At 38.1% G+C, this 23384-nt stretch overlaps 1 protein-coding gene across 1 annotated transcript in view; it reads left to right on the forward strand.

Moving 5' to 3' along the window:
* The first annotated feature begins 813 nt into the window (after positions 1-813).
* The window catches only part of METTL24 (methyltransferase like 24), a 31064-nt gene continuing 8493 nt past the window's right edge, over positions 814-23384 (forward strand). Inside the window, exons 1-3 of the mRNA XM_053460054.1 lie at positions 814-1361; positions 20141-20239; positions 20859-20998. Of these exons, the coding sequence (XP_053316029.1) occupies positions 1071-1361; positions 20141-20239; positions 20859-20998 (530 nt within the window). The 5' untranslated portion in view covers positions 814-1070. The remainder of the gene's footprint in view (positions 1362-20140; positions 20240-20858; positions 20999-23384) is intronic.

Here is a 23384-nt window from a genome sequence, read left to right on the forward strand (position 1 = left end):
TATGTCTCCAACACAGAAGTTAAGCCAGACTATCAGGCCAAATAAAGGCAAATATATACATTCACATAAATATAAATGGGATATGTTTACATTTTTTATTTAATCGTTTGTTTAAAGTTACGTGGCTTTGGTGGTATTGCGTAACTCCTAACACTTTTGTTTTGTGCCGCATGTCAATAGCTATGAATGTAATTGTTAAAATTCTAAATATTTCGTTTTAAGAACATTTTAAATACATTTCATGCCCTTTAAATATGTTCATTGCTGTAATACACTCATACACACTAAACATTAATGAAGGGACATCAACATTCCTCGTAAGTGTTCCTTTAGTGTTCTAAGGCCACATTATAATGTATATAAACATTATACATTTTATAGGATAAAGGTAGGCTGATATAGAACAATTATATATATATTTATTGTCCAGTGCTTCTGATGGCACTATATACATTTTATATATATATATATATATATATATATATATATATATATATATATATTTTAAAAAAGTATTAATATGCTTCTTGATTTCTTCACAAATGCATCTTTATACTTATATATGGATGAATATATACATATATATATATATATATATATATATATATATATATATATACATATATATATACAGTATCTATCTATCTATCTAGTATATATGACTATAGGATGTCATGTTTTTTATTGTCTGCTCTTAAGGCCCGGGCTGTGAAGGACACAGAGCTGGAGATATAGGGTTACATGGGACTGGAGGAGCAGCCGGAGCACAGCACGGGGAGGAGAGTTAGCAGAGAGGGGGAGGCTCCTACAACCTAATCAGCTGCATAACACTACTCTCCTTGGTAACTTTTAACTCCAGCCCCAGACTGGTGTCACCTCTAAGAAATGCAGCCCTCCTGCCCTGCATGCATGGCTGCTCTTCTCATCACTCATTAACTGGAAGGGGGAAGCTGCGGCTGCGGCACAGGCTTTGGGACACTTTTTTCAGCAGCTGGCTGGGACCCTGAGCGAGCTCGGTCCATGCAGTGACTCCCCTCTTCCCTCGGACAGACCCAGGTCCCGGCCAGAGGATGCTAAGGAGGGACTTCAGGCTGCGCTGGAGAGGCTGTACCCTCCGGCTGCTCGCCCTTTGCCTGGCTGCCTTCCTCTGCACTCACCTGACTGCAGAGCTGAAGCGTAGGTCATGGCTCCTGGCCGGAGTGCCAGTGCAGGTACAGACCACCTTTAAGGAGCCCTTGGGAGAAGAACAAAGCAGGATAGTAGAAGAAGTACCCAGCAGGAGGCAAGTGATTTATGTAAGGAGAAGCAGAAAAGGAAGACAGGCTGACAGCTCTGTGGTGCACAGAAGAGACACCAAGAAGGTCAGTAGTACTTACAAGGAGCCAGCACCCAGTGGAGCAGTCTCCTTAACGTCACTGGTGTAAAAACTAGATGAATGATCACTTATATATGGAATCCCTCTACTTTTGTGCTTTGAAATGATTGTATGCGCAATGAGGACCTATTCCTTATACTTAGCATTCGCATTGGCTGTTAAGAGTTGGCACAAACAGGGTAGACAGCGGCAAACAGCTTCTGGTGCATGTGGGGAAGATTACCTGTGTGTCTTCAAGCAATTTTAGCAGGCCAGGGCTTGAGGATATACATGCTTGAAGGTAGGTGAGTCAGTCTGCGGTTTAATCAGTAACTCTGACTCACCTCTGTTCAGGGTTGAATTTCCCAGTAGGTGAGGCTGGCACATACTTATAAGAGCCTGGAAGGTAGGCATTGCAGGTTTGCTCGTCATCTCCTCTGGGTGCCAACACCTAGTTTTGTGTTACATGGAGCCAATTTCCATCTTCTCATGTGTCCAATGCTTTACTCATCACCTTCATGCTACTGGATGTATGGAAGCGTGCCTCCTGTTATAAAAAAAAAAGAATTGTGGCTCCTGGATTAGTGTTTGGGCTAAGAACTTAGCCAACCTAAAGCGTAAAATAATAAGGTATTGTTTTTCCCAAAAATATATTTTTCTTTACAAATTCTCTCCTAGGCCGTTGGTACATTTTTAATTCATTATTGCATTTGTGCCTTGGATGTAATTTGTTGATTCTTAATAAAAAAAAGGTAATAATAATAAAATAATAATAATCATTTAGTAAAATAGTGGCCCAGCTTCTTTAATTGTTAATATTCTTGTAGATTGCATATAACCTGGAAAGATGTTGAAATGAAACAAACACCATAAAGTATATGGGTGTGGGGACCAATATTGGCAATCTTAAATGTGGGTGGTAAAGTCTGGACTAGGTCCTCCAAAAATAAATAAATAAAGCATTTGTTGATTTTAACAGCAGCATTCAAACCATCATTATAATACTATTATATTAACCATTATTTATTCTATAATCAAGGAAAATGTTTGCCTGACAACACTCGCTTGTCATGAACTGAAAGGTTGTTGCCATAGAAACGGGAAGAAGCATCCTAAAAGTTTCTCTGTTCCTATGAGTAAACATTCAGCTCGGAAGAATAACATGACAAATACGCTATGGTTATTTGCTAAACACACAGGAGAGCACAAATAATGCTTTGTCTAAGTGGAACAGCACCCGTAAAAAAAAAAATTACAGAAGGCCACCTAACTTTTGCCAGCTTTAAAAAAAAAATGGATAACATACAACTAAGAATGTGTTCATACCAATATATTTTTTATAATATGATAACAATGAGTGACTGAATATAAGCCAAGATTTTATCTTGAGACATTTGGTCCCTATAACTTATTTTAATAAGGATTATTTTCAGCTCTTAGGATGTACTGTGCAGTTCCCATCAAAAAATAGTCAAAAGTAAAAATCTACACGTTTAATGACATCTCAGTATCTTCTTGCATTAAATACAAAAGAAAAATGGTGACAGGTTTAGAGCAATTAAAGACACAAATACTTCCAGATTCTAATCTGTTCTCTAGACTGTTTAAAAAAAAACGGTGCCTGGGGAGAGGGCACCGCCGCTCATCTCTCAATAATGCTTTGCCCTCAGGCCACGGACAGATGAATTCAAAGTACACTTCAGTCCCTATTTGCGTTTTTTAAGTGCATATTGAAGTCCATTTTGCTTGCCTTTAGTGCATTTTAGTGCATGTATTGCATTTTTCTGGGATTTAGAAAATGAGACTTCTGTCTTACTTTTCTTTCTCCAGCCTGCTTCTACTGGAGCAGCGTGTATGCTTTTCAGTCAAACCACATGTATTCTAGCTGAACTTGTGAGTGTCACTCAGTATGTGAGTTGAATAGCCATTAATTTCAGCGGGTGCTCAATGTGCGTGTTATAATGCATTTGCAGGAAATGTACCCAAGTATGCTCCTTGCTAGTAGGCAGGAATTGAAGCACTGATCTGAGTGCAGAATACATTAGAGTCTATGCAAAATTGACCCCATTGCTCCATTTCCACAGAACTTTGGAGTGTGTCTGTGGAATTCTTTGCCCATTCAGTTCTGTGAAGATCAGTCGATCAGACTTGTCAGACGTTGCCTTTAATGGATCTTGTTTTGTGCACAGGGACACAGTTCTACAAAAAGAGGAAAAGGCCTTCCTCAAACTGTTGTCATTAATTTGGAAGCATTAAATTGTCTAAAAATGTCTTTGTATGCTATAGCACCATCATTAAATGTAAACTGAAACTAAGGGGTCTAGACCAAACCCTGAAAAACAGCCCATTATCCCTCCACCACTGAACTTTACAGTTGGCACTATGTAGTCCGGTACGTAGCGTTTTATTGGAATCTGCCAAACCCAGATTCGTCCATCAGACTTCCAGACTCATCACTCCACAGAACACCTTTTCTGGTGGCGATGTGCTTTACACTACTCCGGCCTACGCTTGGTATTGTGCATAGTGGTCTTCAGCTTGTATGTAGCTGCCATGGAAACCCATTTCATGAAGCTCCCGACAGACAGTGCTTGCGCTGATGTTGCTTTCAGAGGCAGTTTGTACTTAGTGATACTGCACAGGACAGGCGATTTTTACATGCTACACGCTTCAGGACTCAGCTGGCCCACTGTGTGAGTGTGCGTGGCCTACTGCTTCGTGGCTGAGCTGTTATTACTCCTAGATGCTTCCACTCCGCAATAATAACACTCACAGTGGGTTGGGCAGATCTTGGAGGGCAGACATTTCACGAACTGACTTGTGGCAAACGTGACATCTTATGACAATGCCATGTTTAAAGTCACTGAGCTCTTCAGTGCGACCCATTCTACTGCCAATGTTTGTCTATGGAGATGGCTGTCAATGTGCTTGATTTTATGCTCCTGTTAGCAATGGGTGTGGATGAAAGTCAGTAATTATGAGGAATGTCCATTTTTGGTCATATAGTGTATGAAGAGTATGTAATACAAATTTTATATACCTTTTAAGAAAATATTGATAGAAAAAAAGAAAACAATATTAAATTGTATGATATCAATCTTTAAGAATTAACATACGAAATCCTATTAATCAAAGGTATGGCAGTTTTGTCTATTCAGCTGGATGTTTAGCTGGAAATATCTCCACATACCCGACAGTTATATCAGAACACAGACATAATAATAGCCAAGGTCACAAAAAGGTCTTTAGAAACAAAACATGCCAGAGGGGTGACATTGGAATGTATTACTAACTCCTCCGACACAAATAGTTAACAACATTACGCTTGGCATAAGATCCCCATTTATCACCAGCACACTATTAAATAGAGTATCTTGGCATGAACTAAAGAAATGTTGAGATTCAGTAACTCCACACTGGCAGCAATGGAGCTTTTTTTATGTTAAGTTTTCGAGAGCTAGTTATTACTAAAGAATTAATAATATGCCTTTTTTTCATTGATAAGTAAAACTCTAGACTACAGTATCCCACAAGAAGCACGTGATATATATATATATATATATATATATATATATATTTATATATTTAAGACGGATTGATACATTTGCTAAAATTGCACGTGTGCTTACAAGCTGTTGATTGTTAGATGTCTCAGTATAACGAATTAACTTTGTGAAAAATATCAGTAGCTTGTGCTTTTCATTTTGGCAATCAATGTAATTGTTTTCAAAATAATTAGTTTAAAAGTAATGGATTAGCAATCTTCTGTCCTGAAGCCCCACCTGTTCTTAAAGGCTGTGCGAACCAATCCTCAATGTAACGATCGGTGATAGACAATAACCATGCAGAACTGGAAGCTGAGATGTCTGTGTCAACGGTACACATTATGATGGGTTTCTACTATAGATATATTGTTTATGTTTAACCATTACATAGGTTTACTTAGTGTTCAAATCTGTTTGCTTTGAATAGATTATAAGTGAGTTTAAGTAGCTTTCTCCTTGTTCTGTATGCCCAAATTATGTTGTGTGTTATTTGTTATGTGCTGTTTGCCAATTGATTGAGGTCTGTGCTGTAGGTTCTGCATGGCCCTCTCAAAATGTAGTGAAGCAGAGCTCTGTAATATGGCGTCATATTCTGGCATCCCAAGTGTATGGAAAATGGATTGTCCTGGATTGTCCTGTTACTGGTCCTGCCTCTAGCCATGTCAACCAAATGCCTCTAGCTACATCCCATGAAATGTTTCTTTGGACACCTGAAGTGTTTGGGTTTCTAGAAAGTATTATTATTTAGAACCCTCATATTCTCCAGCAGTGTGTCAAATATAAAGACAGCATACTGGTCCCACCCTGCCTCCAACAACTGCCTTCCCACTTCTGCCTCTGCCTACCCACCTCCAGCCTCACTCCTCCATGCCTTTGGCCGCACTCACCCAACGATGGTGTCTGATATGACACCTGCAATGTTGGGGTATGAGATAAACATATCAATATTATTTTGGTTTTGTACTAATGGAACTCAATTATATTATTCCATTTAGCAGATTCAAGAGACAACTATTTAAAATAATAAAATAAACATTTTTTTGTTATTTACTTTCAGTTGCTCTGCTTTGTAAAACGTTTCTGTTAGAATCTCTCTCAACTCGGCCACCACTTCCCGAGCTTCCCAAACTATAAATATTTTGCTCAAATACGGGTGTAACAAGTAATATATGTAAAATTCTGCCATGTGGCTTTAGTTACAAGTAATCCTGCCGTGAAAGACAATCTCTCATTGGAAAAGATGGATTGATCTGATTTCCAGTCTGTAGAGGATTTATTATTTCAAGATATCGTTTGGAATTCATCCGTTCTCAGGTTTTAGTTTATCAAGGAGGGTTCAATGAAATCGCCCCAAGAAATATTTCAAATAGTTTCCTATTAAGTGGTTTCTTAGGCAAAGATGTTGTGGTTAACAAATTTATTGTGTACAAAAAGTCTCCCTATTTTGACTCAAAATCAGGAACACAGAATCAGTAACGTCCTCTTACGTGTTTATAGGGTATGTCATTTTGTGTGTTATTAAACTGTAATATGAAAGAATAAAGTTACAGATCTGCTATGGTTCATTAACTTAATATCCTAGGGGGATAATGTTTTGTTTAACTGTAATAGCACCTTTATTGTTGGTGAAAACACCCTGCTGTTGTTTTAACACGTTGATGCCTGTGTCTTCTGAATAGCTCAATGAACCACAATCCTATACTAAATTCTTGGACATCACCTCTTTAGAAAAGATACACTGATACTATTAGGAGAATTAGCTGCATGACCTGGAGTCTCCGGGTCAGTTTCTTTTTTCTCTCGGTAGAGGAACGACATTTGACCGCACCAGCTCTCACATTTTGTGTTACTTATCCCTTAACAGCATTGGGTTGACACTCATGTTTCAATAATGACCTTCATTTCTACTGTTATTATCAACGTTTGATGTATAAAATATAATTCAGACAAGGTCGTGTGCAAGACATACGTACAAATTCAAATGTATACCATAAGATTTAATGGTGTGCTCATAGGTAAAATTCTAGTTACCAAATAGTGACTGGCTGATCATTTATATATAGGTATAATATGCCTTAAGAAGAGGCCGTAACAATGAAATAGAATACAGCTAGCCAATAAAGGTATCATCTTTACCAAATTAGCACACGTTTAATTACTTAATAGGTACTTACTTATTTCTAATTTAGAAATTACGTGTACTGACAATATCATGAATTCACCTGCAATGGAGAGAAATGCCAAACTGGTTTACGTGCCCGTGGTTCACTAAGGAACACTCGGTGGAAAGAACAAGCCCCAGTGATTCTGGGTTTTCAGCTTTCAGGTGCCGCTTTTACAGGGGTTAGACCGATGTCACAGAAAAAGTCAGAATTATGGCATCTCAGTAACAAAAGGCATGCCTTCGTTAAAATATGTTACTGAACTATTTTTACCCAGATTACAGCCAATAACTAATCTTGTAATCCGATTGCATGTTCACAGGCTTTGAAGTCATGGGAAGAATCTAAATTGTTAATTTTTAACCAGCATCACTGCATTTCAAATTGTAGTTATAGAAAACAGTTACCATGTCTTTTATAAGCAAGCAGTGTAGGGCATAGAGTTCTAAACTATGTATTTGTGCACTACACGGAATAGATAAAGAAAAAGAGAGAAAAATCTATACATGTGCCAGTAATTTGGTTAACAGTGTGGACTGATATTTAGTTGTACCAAAAGGAAGAATATCAGCTGTTGGTGTGTTGGTGCATTGGGTTACTATATATTAGACCTGTGCATTTAGATTTGTGTGAATTACAAATTTACCAAACTTTGGCAATTTCAGCAGTTTGTATGAAGCCACTAAAATGAGGCAAGCCCCCCCCCCAGGAAACGGAGGAAAATGAAGCAAAAAGCTCTGAGTTTTGTCTAAAATTTGCGGACCCATTCACTCACACTCACTCACATTCTCATTCACTCTCTCACACTCTCTAAATGCTTCCCTACCACTCTGCCCACCACTTTTGCCGAAAGTGAATAAAAGTGAATGTGGGCTTCAGGCAACAAATTAAAAATGCTCTCTGATTTTTGTCCAAACCAAATGGGTAGGAAATGTATATATTTATACACATATGCAGTAGTCTATCATACTTTTTTATATCACGGAGGAGGCAGGGCTTGTGTACTGCTATCATAGTATGTAGATAATTGTATTCATACCATCAAAAACAGAACAAATTGGTATATTTTTTTATTTCAGGAGAACAATATTTACAAGGATTACAAGGCTAAGTCACTGTCCCAATATAGCTTATCTTTTCTGAACATAGACAAGATTCCACAGCTGGCCACCATTTCAGTGTACAAATACGTTTTATCTAGCAAGGAAATGTGTATAGAAAACAAGAGCTGAAAAGCAAATATTTATACCAAATCCAGTTTATTGCTCAGCATTTTGCAACATTTCTAACCAAACATTACCACTGATTAATAGATTATATATAAAAAAAAAACCATGACCCCAGCTGTGTATTGCTTCAGGGTCATAACTTGGGGCAAGGGGCCCGCTGTGGCTCCTTGTGCATCCCTCTGACCTTGCCCAGTTTAAATACAGTCATCTAAGGTATAGAGCAGTAATGCTCAGTGCAACAGCTTCTTTACATTTGTATTAACAATTTAAAAAAAAAAAAACATCAGGAGGTGAAGATTTATTTGGATTAAATCAAGCAGGGGTTTAATCTGTTTGATATTAATTTAATTAGAAAAATATTTATTATGATGTTTATATATATATATATATATATATATGTTCAGATGCTAGGATTTATATTCTAGAATATTGTCATAAACTCAGAGACATGAGGTGAGGAAAGCAGAACAGAAGGATTCAGGTCACACAGAGGGAATGTCCCTCCTAAATAGATGGAAGGAGTACAAGTGTGACGTTAGTGATCCCAATATTTAGTGAGGCACCTGAGTGCTGGAGAAGTACATAATCCAACAGAAGATGGGTTTGTGATTGTCTGTGATGAGTTTGAATGATGTGTATGATCAAGTGTTTGTTCCTAAGAACACCATTCCAACATATTATGGAACCTGTCCTATGTTGCTTGTAGCAGGAAGACCATCTGCCTGTCACTGTCTCACCTTAAGTCTTTGTGACACACGTTTATCAAAAACGCTGATAAATATCCACATTTACTGGTTTCCATTTTTGTACCTGTGACATTTATTAGCTAAATTTAGAAGTAAAAGGGCAAAGTCATGGAATATCAAGCAGGGCTGGTCTTAGACCAGATAGCACCTCTGGCAAAGAATACTCTTTGATGTCCTCTGCCCCATTATTTATTTATTTTTTAGATCCTGTTATATTTTTTGAACTATTATTGTTGGTTAAGAAACAGCATTTGCATCACTATGCAGTCATTTAACCTCATTAAATATAACAATGGTGTCTAGTAAACAAGAGGGGACAGGAAAACAAAGCCAAAATCCTCTTTATAATCAGTTTATGTGCTTTCTGCCTATTACATGAATATTATTTGGAATAGAATTTTGATGATGTACAATATGAGAAAGATGCTTTGTGGGTTACTACTGGGGATTATTCCTAACTGGCATGACTTTCCTATCTTGGCACAATTAGCACTATATATCCTAGCCAGAAACAATTTCTATGTGCATCATTAATACCAACCAAGAGATGAACTTCTAGCAAATTGACAAGGCTAAGATACTGTTGATTTCTAAATCTGTAAGTTGAACCCCTGTGAATACCGGACTAGTATCAATGTGACGATTGTGGATTAATGGTCTTTTGGATATATGACGAAACGTGTGGGGATTGGAATTTGACTTTGGAGTTTAAAGGTTCCGTTCTGAAATAGAGGGGTGTAAAACCTAGTAAGCTAATAGGCTATAAACATTAATTAATGATTAATAAACAAGTGATGGTTTTATATATTTATTAAATATAATCATTGTGATGGTTTTCTTTTCCCAATAGCATCATCATCCAACATGGATTCGAGAGCCTGCTTAGCATCACAGGGCCCCATGCCCAAATTTCATCATGTAGTTTGCCACAAGGGTCTCACTTACCTTCTGTGCCAATGGTGGACATATGGGCCAGGATAGAATGCTTCTGGAAGGGAAGTATAGTTTTACAATCATTCTTATAACACAGAGAATATACTGATTGCTCATAATTGTGGCTGACTGACAAGACTGAGTCAGTTCTAAAATATACTCCCTAATGTTTAAAAGAATCTGATAAAACTGGAAAGCAGTACTAGGTACATATTCGGACTGGAATTTGGAGTGATTTATATAACAATAGATTAGAAGTTAATGGTTAAAGCTGGTGGGACCTTAGAAAGGCAGTATTAGTAGAATGGATTCTACACACTGCTTTTAAATATTGGAACTTACTCATTACATGAAAATGTCAGACAAGATGAAACAATAAGAGCCAGCCCTGATGACTCTTTTCTTACAAGAAGGGCTGAGTAAATCCTGTATAATGGTAATATGATCTCACAGGTTTAACTATCCTTTGTGCAGAAGAAATGTTATATTTTGAGATATACCAGGGCCCTCTTTTCTTTATGCACCAGTGTTTATTAACATGTATTAATGTTATTGACAATTTTAATAATATTGTTAATGCTCACTGTCCCCTATTGAAATAGCACTTAGGAATCAGCTGGCTCTCTAGAAATTAAATATACTGCAATAATAAGGGATGCAGCAAACACACTTTCTTAGTCCTGTTAATCTTTTAACACAATGTACAGCCTGTTTTCACATTATTCAGTGTTGTAAAGGCTGAAAGTGCCCACACATGTGATTTTATAGTTCATGTGCCCAAACGAGCCTTTAAAATTGTGAAGCTTTAGTTCAGTCATATTGTCCATAGTGTACTATTATCAAAAACGTCACGTTTGCACACTTTACTTTTTCTTGAAGGTCAAGTTGACAAAATGTCTCACAACTTTGGATTTCCGTATAGCAAGAATGCAATGAGTAAAGTGCTATAGGCCTGCTGAAGGCTTTGTAAACCCCATTTACAACAAACCACTTGATTGCTGATTCTTTAAGGATTTTGTATAGTACGGTTACTTTTGATAAATAATCCTCTTTGCCTGCACTCACTTCGGTGCTTTCAAGGCAGGGAGCAATGCATTGTGGCAGATAACAAGTTAACACTAGAATAAACATGGCAAGGTGTCAGAGTTACACAGTTTGTGTGCAATATAGCTAGTTAATCAGTACCTAGAAAGTACTTATTCTGACCTCATTGTCTCCTCCTGTGGTACTTATTAACCCATACCTGGCTAATGACGATCTAAAGGGAACAGGAATTTAGGTGATGTCAGCATACTTGGGAACATTTATCATCGTACAGACCCTTCATAGAAGCTGTGACAAGCTAAGACCTTGAAGGACAAGCTAAGAGTCGCATACAGCATGTTAAAGTGACACTCCAGTTCCCCTGTGCAAAACCTAGAAATAGAAAAACAGACTTACCTGCAGCTCCAGAACCCCTCACCTCGATGGACCCCATAGAACTCTCAATGAAGCCAACATGTGCACTGGCAAACAAGAGATGTGTTCAGATGACTGTATCTCCTGTATTCCTCCATGCATTTACAAAGGCGAAAAGTGTTGCTTTGAATTGGATTGCGTTAAAAATGCATTTGATGGGTGGGGTGTCCCTTTAATGAAGCAGTGGCAGAAAACATGTAAATTAAGCCACGCAGATGGTGTGCTGTTTGTATGGATGTCAGAGAGGATCTGGTAAGGGGAGCGTGACTGTTTTGATGTATCTGGCGATAGAAGCCTTTTGGTTTATTTCAAACCTACTGACCATGTTGTTTAGTAACAAGGACCTTAGATAGCATCTACACCTTGACTGTACTGCACTAACCAAAGGTAGCTTAACCCCATGATATACCAGACACGTCAGTTGTCGTTAATGGGATCCATTTATGTGACTTGCCAGGCACGTCAATTGTCGTCAAGGGGTTAAGATACTATGTTACTGGTTCACTTGGCTGAGCACATCCTCCAAGATGTTGCCAACGTTGCTACGATGACCTATTCTAGGCTCTACCCCTTTGTTGCCCAATAATCAAATAAATGCACTTGGGAAGAGGGCTGTTTTACCACTTGGCTTGTGTGTATTAAATGCCACTACTGCTATTTTCATGGTTTTCCCATAAAGCAGGTCATGGTGGTAAGACTTGGTTCCCAATGCTGCTATTATTTCCCGGTAATACTAAAATTGTTAAGCATTAAATTGAACTTTAAAGGAAGTACAGTTACATTTTTTTTCCATAATTTGAGGTCTAATATAATACTGTTGTTGCAAATATTGAAAGGAAGCAGTAGCAAAATTGGCATTATTTGTGTGCTGTCTGTGCTGCAGATGGTACAGGGCAGATATTCTTTTTCTATAGTTGGTTTAAGTTCCCTTCTTTCAATTTCTTTTTATGTTGCACATATTACTCAATGTGAATATCAAAAGCCAAAGTAGCCATGTGAATTGCTGCAGTAGGCTTCACTTTAACATAGTAGGCCTCTGCATAGTTTAATGCTAACACCAGTTTGTGACAGGATCATATTGACGGTTAGAGGTCCAACTGCCATCGTGTTTCCTGGTTGTCAATGTGTGGTAGTGTGTAGATCCTACTTTTCTTTGCCAACCATGTTATAGAATTAAACGTACCTTTCTACACCCGGCACCCCAAATAATTACTATGTGTAACGAGTGAAGCAGAGGCTAATGGGGAAAATCCTTGCATCCTTGTTATAAATGTTGAATAGTAATCTATTTTCTAAGTGACTTTCAATACAAATTTATAGGGATAGGCTGAGGGACAAGTTATTTTTTTTAGATATGCATCCTTTTTCTTTTTAATAGAATATGACTTAACACAATATTAGTGCACAGAAGATGAGACAAATTACACATGTAATTAAAGCTCCTTGAAAAACTGTCCCGAAAAATCATTTCAGAAACTGTAACTCTGTGGAGTTTGAACAAGCCTAGCTTTAAGTGACAAGCATTATGTTGCGTTCTTATACATTTGGTTTTAATTCCGAGTTCTAGGAGCTGGCTCAAAAATCTTTCACCAACATATTTGATATATTCACTTGAATGTTATCTCTTGGATTTTATTGATCTCACAAAAAATCTGCTTTTCTTGGAACTATAGCATTAACATATCAATTGTTTTCTGTATTCTTTGCAAATTCTCCAAATCCAGCAGATTATCCTATCCTTTTCTTTGTTCTTTATCGGCTTTCCTCTAGGAAATTCCTCCATTTTTTCCAGTGCTATAGTAAATATTGTTTGCCATAATAACACTTTAGAACACTTTAGACTTTAGAAATATGTTTAGCAGGTCCCATATTATCACAACAAAAAAAACCACTATCTTGTAATTTAAAAACATGAACACACTTAAAGGGGTAACATATACATTTATAAAGGTCTTCAAGATATCATATTTTTACAGGCCAGAGAACTGTGAAGGAAGTTAGGGAAGCCCCTTTCCTTTAAAGAAAGTCCCCCATACGTTTACAACTCTTATCATCCTAGCCCTTTGAGCATACCTTTAGCCCATTTCTTTCTTTGATTGCTGAAATAGCTTGGAATTTGCGAAGAGATGCTGGTTTTCATGTCGGAGGGTCTTCACTTTTAAGCTTAATGGTCCTCATGGAGACATATGATAATCTCTTGCTACCTCAGGTGGACAACTTGAGTTTTCCACTAATGGCATGATGCTCCTGGTTGGTAAGTCTAGCAAAGACTTGCTGTCAGGAGTGGTAAGTGATGAATGAATTTTTTGCTTAAATATGGGCATGGCTGGCCCTTTAATAATTATCAGAATATCTCCTGGCGCATGAGTACTATATTTTGGGTGCAGACCCTGACATGTCATTCACATGGATATACTTGGAAAGAAGAGGTACATATGTAGCTGTGCGTCATCAACAGAATTGAAAAAAAATTAACAGAAAGAGTTATACAGGAGTTATGGTGTGCAGTATATTGAGGAAAAAAAGAAAACTGCCAAGGTTATAATTTGCTTTTCAGATCATTTGGGGATGTTCATAAGCACAGCGGAAAGGATTAAACTCATTCTTTTGCCTGTGGAATATTTAAAAACATCTTTTCATGTTCTTGTGTTTGACATCAAGCGTTTATTTTCAATAATAATAACATGTAATGTAGTTTTTTATTGAATTAATGATTTTTAAAATATATTATCACACATTTTGCATTTGGTTGATTGACAATAGTTGCTATAATAATTAGCTTCACAGCATTAAACAATTTATGTTCGGGTCTAAATAATATGCTAACAACTCTGCATGTCTCTGAACCTAATGACTCATTTTAGCATTTATGTTCTAGCAACAATAGCTGTCAGTAATATGCAAAAAAAAAACCCTTAGTGAATAAATCATCAAATTAACCATTTAAATGCTGCTATCTCTGAATCACCACATGCTCTCAGTCTCTTGTCTCTTCTTCTTCTGCTTTGTTTCTTTGTCCACTTCTGCTCGGTATCAGCTCTGTTGACCAGGCCTTCCAGAACTCTTCTGCATAAAGGTGGAGCCTTCGTGTACCACGTAGGCAGGCTCTCCCCCGGTTCTCCTGGATTGAAGGTGCCCTTAATTGGTTGATGCCAGAGGAGCCCCCTGCCACCGGCCAATAGAATCGTTCTTACGGACCTTTAAAATCCTGAGGGCAAAGCTGCTGCTAATCTGGTATTAACCCCTGCTATAAAACTGTCAGAAAATGAAGAAAAAAACAAATACAAAGAATGTATACAAGTATTTGCCCAAAACGAACACGGGGATGGGTGAACATATTCGTGGAATACGAAGGGTTTTTTCCCGAAGACGGACACGAAGACTTGGCTGGCGCCCAAGTCTAATACATAGTGCTGACCCGACCCATTGTCATAAAGCTAGTTCATATGAAAAACCACCATTTTTACCTATAACACACTCATGCCTTATATAATAACTAAATTAAATAGATCGCAGCATACGCTCCTGAGACATGAAGAACGAAAAAGACAAAGGCTATGGTTCCCTTTCCGTACCGTGGCATAAGTTAAAGGAAAGGGACTTTGATACGAGTCCACACCGCATTTATGTTGCCGCAGACTGAAATGTCAAGTTGCATGTTGCAAAGAGTGTTTACACAACTGTCCGTTGTGCATACCATAAGAAAGACAAGGCAAAGAAAAGAAGTTGCAAGAGATTTATGTGTGAAATCATTTAATGAACTGGTGCTTTTGCGCTTTGGCTCATGTACTTGTTTCACATGTACATCTGCAATATGCTGTCAAAGTCTGTACTATTTGCAAGCCCTGCCATGACAACCAAGCATAAATGTTGTTTTGAAGTGGAGATTTATAAATATAATATTTATTTTATTATGTTCTGTGTTGTTATGATCAGTAAGAAATTCAAGACATCTCCACTATCTAAAGATTGGCTGATGTTCAAAGAAGCTGTGATTCTGCAATAGTGGATGGGTAAAATGCATTCTTAAACCCAGTGTATTCTATGTAAGAGATGGCGCCATGTATTTACCAGAGCTTGGAACATTAACCATATTCCACATTGCCATTTATTCATTTAGTTGTTAGTATACCTGGAAACTATAGATTTGGTCTGGAGGCTCTGGTGATCACAGGTGATTATCTAGCCTTCAGGAAATAGTGTCAGTCTTTGTCATGGGTAGGGCTGAGCCATGACATCGATGTATGGGTGTGAAATGGTTAAAAATCACCATGAAACTACTATGAACCTCAAACGGTCACCCCCAAAACTCCCAGCGTAAAAAAAAAAAAGCTGCCACCACCAAGAACTTTAAATTTGGTGTCTTCATTTACCCAAAAGCACACACAATTCTCTTACTGACCAAAATATCTATATAGTTAACCCCTTAGTAACATGAAACATATAAAAAGAACTGATTAAAAGTATTTAATATAAGTATAAAATAAGTCACAGTGCTGTTACACCAAAAATGCTTATAAAAAGATAAAGACATACATGCAAGTACATAAACAGTTTCAAAACAAAAAGCACAACAGAAAGTATCATACCATATTTGTGATCCTTGGAGCCTTGATGTTGTGTCTTTTCTATGGTAAAATAGGCTCTCTCTAATTACCAATTACCCACCTATTTACCCTCAAGACAGCTATTTTCTTGTCACCTGACCTATGGGAGTAGGGGTTCAGCAGATTATGACTCCCCAAAGACGGCCTCGTGTTTGCCCTACGTTTGCCTCGTATCACAAAATATGCAATGAGATGCCAGCTAAGCTTGGAATAATTGTGACATCCGGAGCCATCATCATTCTCTGGTCCCGGTGACCATTCTCATACCTAACTCCACACCTCCATAAGTTGGCAAAAGGAAGCTTTTTATAAGTCCTGTTATGATCATGCCTGCATGTTGTGTTTGTTCTCCATGAAACCAGCACATCGCAAGCATAGTGATGTAATGTATGATGGGCACCAGAAGTTATGGACCCATCATATTTCGGACATTATGTCTTCAATAATTTTGCCCTGTGTCCATTGATTCTCTGTCTCCACCTACCAGGGAGGATGCCTGGCTCTTCACCCGTCTGCAGATAACATCTTCTTGTCAAAGGTGACAATACCCAGCATGTGTAATGACGATTTATATTAGGCTCTTGCTCCAAAGGGGAAGGTCTGAACAAATGTTAATGAACTGAGCCATGCAGTCAAATTCCTTGACCCATTCTGTTCCAAGCCCAAGTTTGCTCATGCAGCGGCATAACGGCCCTTGATGTGCAGAGGTGGTATTCGTCTCTATTACCCTTAACCAGTTGCCCACTCACCTGTACTATGTGTATGGTTATTAGAGAATGATCAACCACAGCTCCCAGAAAGATTATGTGGTGTCCTAATTCGCTCACAAAATGAAATGATTATTGACATAAAGGGCCTGGACAGTGAGTAGGTGTTACAAAACACCACTACCCCTTACTGGAGACTACATATATTAACCATTTAACACTCATGGCATGGCATTTACCTTTTCTAAAGTGATATAACCCCTTACATGTAAGTCAAATGTCTATAGTCACACTGATAGCAAAACAAAATGCACAAGGTATAGATTTTATTAACAACTGAATGAAGTTATGTTAAAAGTGACAGATCTCAGCTATTTATACCTTGAAAAATCTATACGCCACAATACTATTGTAGGTACAAAAGCATCTTGAGAGAAATAAGCTCAAGGTGTTGCATGCCGGGAAGTTTGTCATGAGTCAGCGGAGAACAAAGAGACGTTGTCACATTGCAAGTGATATATACCCGGTGATGTATAGCTGCAAGTGGAGGTCATCATTACCATGACAGCATCACACAATGAAAATGTGAAGTTACAATTACATTTCAAGTATATGTATCATTTGTCACCAGCCTATTTAATGAATAATTCTTTAAATTTAGAAAATTGCAGGAGATATAATAACTGATATGTGTCACTCAGTTAGAAGATTGAATTTGCCCATTTTGCCTTAAATATAAAATTAAATATTTTTTATTCGTATTTAGCTGTGTAGTGTGATATTTAAAAGCTTCAATATAAGAGCATCAAATACGTTGTTAATAAATACACTATATGGACAAAAGTATTGGGGCACATGACCATAACAAAAACAGAGGCTTTTATATAAGACATCACATTCTAAATACACAGAAATTAATATGTAGGTGGTCCCCCCTTTGCAGATATTACACCTTTCCACAAAATGTTAGTGTTTCTGAGAGAATCTTTGCCCATTCATCCAGTAGAGCATTTGGTGGGCCAGGCACTGATGTTGGATGAGAAGGCCTGGCTCCCAATCTCTGTTCCAGTTCATCCCAAAGGTGTTCGATGGGATTGAGGTTCTTCCACACCAAATTCAGACATGTTTTTATGGGGCACAAAATCATGCCGGTATAGAAAAGGACCTTCCCCAAACTGATCCCACAAAGTTAGAAGCGTAGCATTGTCCAAAACATTTTGGCATGCTGAAGGGGACATACAGTATATATTCTATATATTCTATATATTGTAATTACAGAGGCTGCTAATGATACATTTCTTTAATCAAGCACCTCATATTGTTTACTATTCAATAGTATTATACTTTGTAATGAAACTGGCGCTAAGTGTCCCTAAGTATTAATTGATCCTAATTATTGCAATTTTACATTTGGGACAGGAGTTTTTTTTATATACATTTTGCCTTTTAATGAGTAAACCCTACCTGTGACCCTTTATTGTGAACCCCATAAAGAGTGCATGAAACACAGGCTTGGATACAGAGTTCCATATCTCTTTAGTAACCCTTTCCTTTAACATTATTATTGACAACAGGGAAATATCCTATTTTTCTCTCTCCACATACGTTCTTCTGATTTTTTTATTTTGGATGCAGATATGTTCTGGCTAAGGTCATGCACCCTGAGTATAACTCAGTAGGAAAGAGCATGAGTGTGAACCTGCAAGGTTCTAAGGGCAAACGTGCTTGAGAAGGTTTCGGGTATGCGAGTGAGGTGGGGGACGTTCACTTAGTTTACTTGGTTCTGATGTTTTAAGCGGAGTAAGAGGACTTTAGTGTGTTTGAAGTCTGAATTCCTGTGGCTCATTGTGAGAGTAAATGAGTGGGATGATATCTTGTGCAAATGCTTTTGCAGTAAGATTGCTATGCGTTTAATGAGACATGACGAATGCAATGTTTTTCTCATTGGAAACCTCTGATGATCGTAGCTTTCAATAAATATACTTAGCAACTGCATAAAAATATTTCACTTTAATCCCATATCTGTAACTGTATAACAAGGAATAACTTTATAGCTGCAAATGTAATTATTTTGCATTCTGTCAACAAGATCCATAAAATTTTGATTTTAATAAATCTAGGCATATATGAGCCTTTTTCAGCGAAGGCAGGATGCAAGCAGAGCCAAACCCCTCAGTAGACCAGAATGTCCATGTGAGGGTTATCAGCCAAAGAGGGGGCCCAATTTACCGTTATTATTATTATTATGTTTTATTTATATCGCTCAAACAATTTACACAGCGTTTAATACAATACATATTTTAAAGGTATGACTAGACGAGAATTGACAGACTAAGACAAACCGATACATTAGGTGGATAGGGCCCTGCTCGCAAGCTTACAATTGGTTCAGCATTGAATTTGGCTTAGTATAATTTCACCTCCATCATGTGCCTGTACACCCTATCCAGATTTGTCTAAATCCATTGCTTTTGAATAAATGCAATGGCCCCCTAAAGGGTTTTCTAATGATCAATTTGCCTTTTAAGGTTATACTTGAATTAGCGAACACAACCAGGCATTGGAACACAGGGGTGATGCTTGCTGGTAAAGGGCCTCTGTACACCTATGAAGATGTTCCATTAAAAAATAGTTCTTTACAACAGCCGTCCCCAACCTTTTTGGCACCAGGGACCGGTTTTGTGGAAGACAATTTTTCTACAATGCTGTATGCCTCCTGATATGCATTATGCCCCCTGCCCCCCTAGATATGCCACTCTGCTCCCCTGATATGCCACTCTGCCCCCCTAGATATGCTTTATGCCCCACTAGATATGCCACTCTGACCCTCCCCGACTTACCAATGCACCCCCAAACGCCCTGGTGCCTAGTGGGGGCAGCCGATGTACGTCTGCGCGATGCACATAGACAACCTTTGCTGCTTCTCGTCACATCTGCCGGTGCTCCGCCATAGAAGCCCCGGTGGAAGTATCGGCAGCAGCGGAAGTTGTCTGCGCGGGGGATCCTCATGGCAGCCGGGGGAAGTCGCCACTGCTGCCGGGTCTTCTATGGTGGAGCACCGGAAGGTCATGTTAACTCCACACTGCTCTCCTGCATCAAATAAGGAGCATGAGAGGGAGGGCTTTGGGGGCCATCTTTGGGAACTAGGGCCAGACTGGGATGATGGGGCGGCCAACATCTGCATACGCCCCGCGGCACGCTACATTTTTATGCTCACATAGGAGTAGCACCAGATGGCCAATCCAGGCCTGCTGGGAAGTTCCAAAGTGTGCCAAAAATTGATAATGTCATCCATTCACAATGTGTAGTTGCATATCGTGTAGCATCTGTGGCACAGAGAGGATAATACAGGGGACGTACATGTTTTCGTTTGTAACACTTTCTTTTTCTGTCTTTTAGATTGTACGTTGGCATATAGACATGCAGCCCTGGGCTAGTTATTCACACTCACTCAATGATGAGGCCACAAGGTTTCTTCGCTACATCACAACACCTCAGGTAAGCAAGGCTAAAGCTGCTTGCTTGTGGAGCATTTGCAAGCACATGTAACTCCTCTTAACAAACACAATTTTCTCTTTAACATCCCCACAGATCAAAGCAAACCATTAGGTTTAATTAAGATAAATGATCTGTTAATTCATTTGAAATTTAAAACCCTCCACATTATCATCATCACATTGATTTTAAAAATGTTCTGCTTACATGTATGAGCAGTAACTTCAATATATATACAGTATATGTAATGTATAAACTATCAATGGGTGCCCGAATTGCTGGGGTTATTTTTATAACCATTTTACTGTGTTAGAATCTTTTTTTTTTTAACATTTCCATTATAATTGATATTTAGGATATTTGCATGCAGTGTATCCATGTAAAGTACAAGAGGGTTTTCACCAGTTATGAAGATTGGGTTGTCAATCATGCTGGAATTCAGTCAATCTTCATCGATGAAACCATCTTGTACTAGGATACAATATTGTAGTTATGCAATATTTAGGTTTTTTTTTTTTTTAAAAAACTTTTGCAATGCTGTCATCTTTTTGACATGGAGGATTATAGTATTATAATTAGAATCTTTATATCGTCCTTAACGATTTTTTTTCTCCACTCACAGATATCTTGTTCTCATATCATAAGAAATGGCATAACAGAGCAGTTGGATAACACCATCAAGCCATGGACCCTCTGCCTGGATGCTAAATTTGATTTATCTCATCAGATCAGAAGCAAGCAATGTCGGGTTTACTCACTGGGGTAACTAACACCTTATTCTGTAATACTACTTGGGTGTAAGAGCCTTCTAAAATATTTAAATGATGTCACATAAGTGACAAGTAGTTTAAACTGGAATTATTAAGAGTTATACAGTTATAAAAGGTTAATATTTTGTAATCTGTTTTAGTTGGACCTGTAAAACAATAGTGATTATCACTCGTTGACCCACCACTATTATGTCATCGATATGTTATTCCACGTGCTTTCCTGCAGTAATGCTGCTTTATAAGGGTTTTTCAGAGAATTTCAGAGAATTGTAGTAAATCTAATAGGTTTGTGTATAAAATGTCATACTTTCCAAGTGACTTTGTATTGGACAGTACCTCTTTTTTCCATAAATGCCCGTTTCCTCCCTGATTTCATCTTTTCTAGGAGCTCTAAATGTCTGATGAGTATTATTATTTATTGATTTATATAGCGCCATATATTGGGCAGCACTCAGGCTCCCCTTAAACCAAGGTGCCCAGCAGGGTCACATACCTGACACTGAGGGCACCAGCAGAGCATATGGGAGGTTGAATTGGCACGCTGTACTAATGATGGGAGAGAGCGTGTGCGTATGTATGTGTACGTGTATTGTGTTATTGTAAATGAATACGTGTTAGTGTGTGGTGTTGAAGACTGTGTGTATGGTGTCAGAATGAGTATGTGGTACTGTATGTCAGTACAGTGTGTGTTAGTATATGTTGCTAGCACATGCATGTGAGCTCATGGTGTTAGCGTGTGTTACTGTATGGCATTAGAATGTGCATGTGTTAGCGTGTATGAGTGTATGCTGTTAGCATGTGCGTGCGCATGCTACTGTATGGTGTCACCATGAGTCTATGCGTCAACATATTTGTATGGAGTTAGCATGAGTCTGTATTACTATTTACACTAGTGTCAGTACCTGTGTCCACGTAAGTGTATGATGTTAGTGGTGCGAGGGAGAGTAAGGATATAGTGTGTGCATGTGTATGGTGTTAGAGTTAGTATGCATGTTAGTATGCGTATGTGTTTTTTTTGGGGGGGGGAATACCATTAACCCTAGATTCTCCCGTCAGTACATCTCTAATGGGGAATGCATTGGTGCTTTCTGTTGTATCCAAAACGTCTCTCATTGGTAGAAAAACAAAAATCGGTAAAGCAAACTAATTTTGCTTCACTGACTTCTAAAAAAAAAACGTGGGTATCACTATCTACTTACGTTATCTAAACATTATATAGGTTAAGTAAAAGAAGTGTGATATCTAGGTAATTGATTATTTCTTTAAACAATGTTGAGCTGGCACAGCACCCATTTCAACACAAAACAACCATGGCACTTGAAACTTTGCTAACAGTCCCAAACAAATTAAATGCAGGCAACCTTGACCAATTCACAGTTGTTGGCAACCATGTAGTTAATGGGCCATACTTAATAAGAGCAGTTCTGGACAAATTGTTAAAAGTAGATCAGCCACCATGGAAACTAATAGATTTTTCCTGCTGATTGCGCCGCATTTAGCACTTGTCACGATAATTGTTCTTTATGAAAAAGCCTCCTGCAGGGCAAACTGAACAAAGGTAGAGTTCTAAACATTGACAGCTCATTGACATTGAATAACCCAAGGGTACAAGTCATAGGGTAAAATATAAGGAAAAAATCCTGGCGGTGTAATTGAAAATGTTGTTTCTACTTTGATAGAATCATATTTATCCCTTGTAAACCTATTAATGGAAGCTTTTACAAGAAGGGTCATGGTCTGACAAGGAGAAAAATGCTTGACTCTGCTCTTCTATTCTTGTTTTCCGTGTTGAACACATCCTTTTAAGTTGTTGGCTTTTTAATGAGGCTATTCATATTCCATTAAAAAAATAAACTATATTCATACAGTTGTAAAAAAATGTTATTATAGTAATAATTGACATTTACAGTAATATTGTAAGCTTACAAGAGCAGGTCCCTCTTCTGTTTCCATTCCAGTATTTTAATGCGTGTTAATGTTGTCGCAGTGGATGGATATAAAAGAAGCAGCAATGTGTTTGAATTATACATTCTATGTTTAGCTTTCTACGCTCCCCTCATGTATACCCCCAGAATCAGAATGAAAGTTGTAGAGGTCTCTATCGTGATTCTGCAGAAAGTGGAGCAAGCTTGCACCGTAGGTTCCTTCTCGCTGGCAGTTGTAATTCCCTGTAGGCTTTGTCCTATCCTTCTAGCAGCTTGGCACACTTACTTATTGGCAGCCAGTCTTCATACTTGGCAAAAACCTTTGTTTGGAAATTCCAGATCCAAACGTATTTTATGTAAATGCAAATCATGGAAGAAATAAATATTTTTTTTACCTTTCTGTTTTAGAGTGCAGCAACATCAAATGAACTGCAACTCAGTGATTACTAATGG

Source organism: Spea bombifrons, chromosome 3, assembly GCF_027358695.1.
Source record: "Spea bombifrons isolate aSpeBom1 chromosome 3, aSpeBom1.2.pri, whole genome shotgun sequence".
Classification (NCBI taxonomy): Eukaryota; Metazoa; Chordata; class Amphibia; order Anura; family Pelobatidae; genus Spea; species Spea bombifrons.